Source organism: Sinocyclocheilus grahami, unplaced genomic scaffold (assembly GCF_001515645.1).
Source record: "Sinocyclocheilus grahami isolate Dianchi unplaced genomic scaffold, SAMN03320097.WGS_v1.1 scaffold615.1, whole genome shotgun sequence".
NCBI classification, from domain to species: Eukaryota; Metazoa; Chordata; class Actinopteri; order Cypriniformes; family Cyprinidae; genus Sinocyclocheilus; species Sinocyclocheilus grahami.
The window spans coordinates 280,292-283,395 of NW_015505794.1; the positions used below are offsets into that span (position 1 = coordinate 280,292).

Below are 3,104 nucleotides of genomic sequence, written 5' to 3' on the forward strand. Positions count from 1 at the left end.
AAAGAAGGCGTAACTTTTATTCTCGCTGTAGTATTGTTGCTGCCACCGCTGCCATGTCGTGAAGATGCAGTGTGTTTCGTTGTGAAAGTGAAACTACTTTGTTTGGCCTTCCAAAAGAGGATGATATCCGCTTCGCCATGCCTAGAGCTGATCCGTGCTGGTCGCTGAGGAAATACATCAACTTTCACCGTGGACAAAGCGGAGTCCAGCCCACCTCAGCTCACTCGAGACAGGCCTCAGCGCACGCTAAGCCGGGGCTTCCCCTCACGCTAGGCCGCTGTGTTTTTCGTTGCCACTGATGATTCAAACGCGAGTTTTGGGCAGTGTAGAGTAGTGCTTGTAGTTTGTAATTTCTCTGATCACAAATGCAGACGGAGTTTTATGTTTACGCGGCGCAATGCAACACAACGCGTAAAAAGACAGTATAAGTCATTATAATCAGTAATTATGTCCCCACTGGATGCAGCAAATGCCTTGTTTGTAATGGGTTTTAATATTTTTGTCTCATCGCTCCGGCCGGACAGGGCATCAACGGTATGTGAGGGACGTAACATTTCCGTCACACTCTTGAGGTATTCGGCCAATCACAACGCACTGGATAGCTGACCAATCACAGCACACCTCGTTTTTCAGACCAATGAGCTTTGTAAAAATCGACGCGTTTCAGAAAGGCGGGGCATAGAGGAGAAACAATAATGTACAGTATGTGGAAAATAATGTGTTTTTTTAACCTTAAACCACATAAACACATTTCATTACACCAAATACACAAAATAATGTTCTTTTTAGCAACATCATATGACCCCTTTAAAATAAAAACTATCCGATATATTGGACGGTGGCGTTAATGAGTGGCATTTCACTCCTGCAGCTCATTTCTAATTGGTTAAAATTATGGTTTTACAACTCACCCCATATAACACTTACCGGTCTCCGCATCAACACAACATCGTTGCTATAGGCTTCATTTTAAACTCACTGCCTGCATATAAGTTGCCAAAATAATGCTCTTGAAAGGTTCGCATCATTCATGCCGCTGTTTGTGCTAGTTTGACGCCCTACATTGTGGAGGTCATGAATTTAGTGTAAGCCATAAAACAACTCTGTCTAGAGAAGACACTAGTACGCGCACGTGCTGCGTCGCCGTGGTTAACGTTACCTGAGTGACCGGGATAACGACGAAAGATCCTCCTCCCGCGCTCTCCGTTACTATGGCGAGGAACTTGGCGTTGACCGCGCAGAAGTGGTTGTCATGGACGTTCTTTGTGATCGGGATGCCCTCGAAGCAGTGCTCTCGGTTGGCCACTTTGCCATAGACGTTTCGAAACTTGGAGCTCCGGTAGGTCGGCCGCCATGACATCTGCAAAACACATGCGAAGACAACAAAACGAGATTAGTAGTGTGACAGTTTTTTTAGCTTTAAATGTTTTTTTTTAATTGTGACTTGAGCAGATGGGGTTGTCCATATCAAGCCTATATATATATATATATATATACAGTGTTTCCCATGCATTGATTTATTTATGGCGCCTGCCACAATATCAGATCTGACTGCCACAAATAGATTTTCCTTTGACTTTGTTGAATAAACATGAGCACTGCACGTTTCAAAATCGAAACCTGGTGCGGGTGTTTTTATATCACTGTATTTCTGAAGGAAACCGACTGTCTTCAGAAAATTTTGGATGTCATTTTCATTTCATCTTGCATGTAATGTCTGATAAAGCAGCGTTTGTGAGCGGAGCGCTGCTTTGTGTACAGCCTTACTGGGGAAACCGCTATCTCTCCTGCTCTAAGCGCCTCCTGCTGGCATAGAATGAATTTGCATATATATGCCGCCACAAATAGAGTGCAAGTCTGTGGGAAACACTGTGTGTGTGTGTATATATATATATATATATACATACACACAAGCGGCAACCTCCCGCTCTCTCTCGAAGCCAACAAGGAAGTGACTTAAACTGTAATTTTGGCTGGCTGCAAAAGGGAGTCATCCCATAGACTCCCCATGTTAAAATGCCCAACTTTACAGCAGGAAAAAACGTTTACAGCCTGGTTCAAAAAATTATTTTGGTCTATATAGCTAATTTTGCCCTTCATGACAACTGTGAGGGGGGTGAATTTTTTGTAATTATATTAAGCCTTAAAGTGCTGTATAATTAAGGGCGTGGCCTCTTGAGTGACAGGTGGATTGCCGCTGCTGACACTGCCGTCGAGCTAGGTGGGCGTGGTTTCAGCAACTTGCTCACGCCTCTTTGCCCATTTTCGATTATCCGAGAGTGACGCACGGTGACGCGCTGCCAAGATGGCGGCAGGCGACAACTAAAAAAAAAAAAAACAGATAAGTGTTTTGGTATGATTCTAATAGTAAACTTTAATCTGTATTTTTGCAATCGACCAGCAAATAAAAAAAAAACCCTTGGAAGAAAAAAAGACAAAGTAAACAAGACACAAAACACAAACCAACACCCAGATCCCAACTAGTTGTTATCATAGCCCAACTTCACTTGGGGTCTTGGGCCTTTAAGCAAACTCAGATACAGACTACGTCAATAAATATATAACAATTAAAATGTACAGTGACAACATAATATGATAAGTGAAATACAGATATTGGAGCCGTTAGTGCTGATTTGGCTCCATTTTATGAAACCCTTTAGAAGACTCCGCCACTCAAACAGGAAGCGTTTGGGTGGATGCTTGTAAAACTTCACTCACAACTCAAACCGCCGTGTGTAGTTTAGCCTAGAGGAATGTGCAAGCATCAATTTAGGCTCTAATGAATGAGACTGTGCCATTCAAACTAAAATGAGCTGCGATTCGAACAGATAGTGGCCACAAGGAGGACAGGAAGTGTTAAATCACCAGTGTCTGATCTGAATCTTTATGAGAGATTGACATCACTCGTGACTGATGACTGCAATGTCCCTCTGCTTTTGTATGAGAACATGTAGAACCCTTAGTCTTTAGTTTATTTCTAACAAATCTGCCAAGGCTTCTAACAAAGATGATTAATCGGGAATAGTATTAGCATAGTTAAAAAAGTTTGGCTAATCATGTTTCTGTTAGCAGTGAGGCTTGAAATCACATCTATCTGGGATCTT

General features: G+C 42.5%; 1 protein-coding gene across 3 annotated transcripts in view; it reads right to left on the reverse strand.

The window, feature by feature from the left end:
- The window catches only part of coro2ba (coronin, actin binding protein, 2Ba), a 44,061-nt gene that overhangs the window by 16,661 nt on the left and 24,296 nt on the right, over positions 1-3,104 (reverse strand). For all 3 annotated transcript variants that reach the window (XM_016241214.1, XM_016241213.1, XM_016241215.1), the window contains exon 2: positions 1,160-1,360. In XM_016241214.1, coding sequence (XP_016096700.1) covers positions 1,160-1,360 — 201 coding nt within the window. The remainder of the gene's footprint in view (positions 1-1,159; positions 1,361-3,104) is intronic.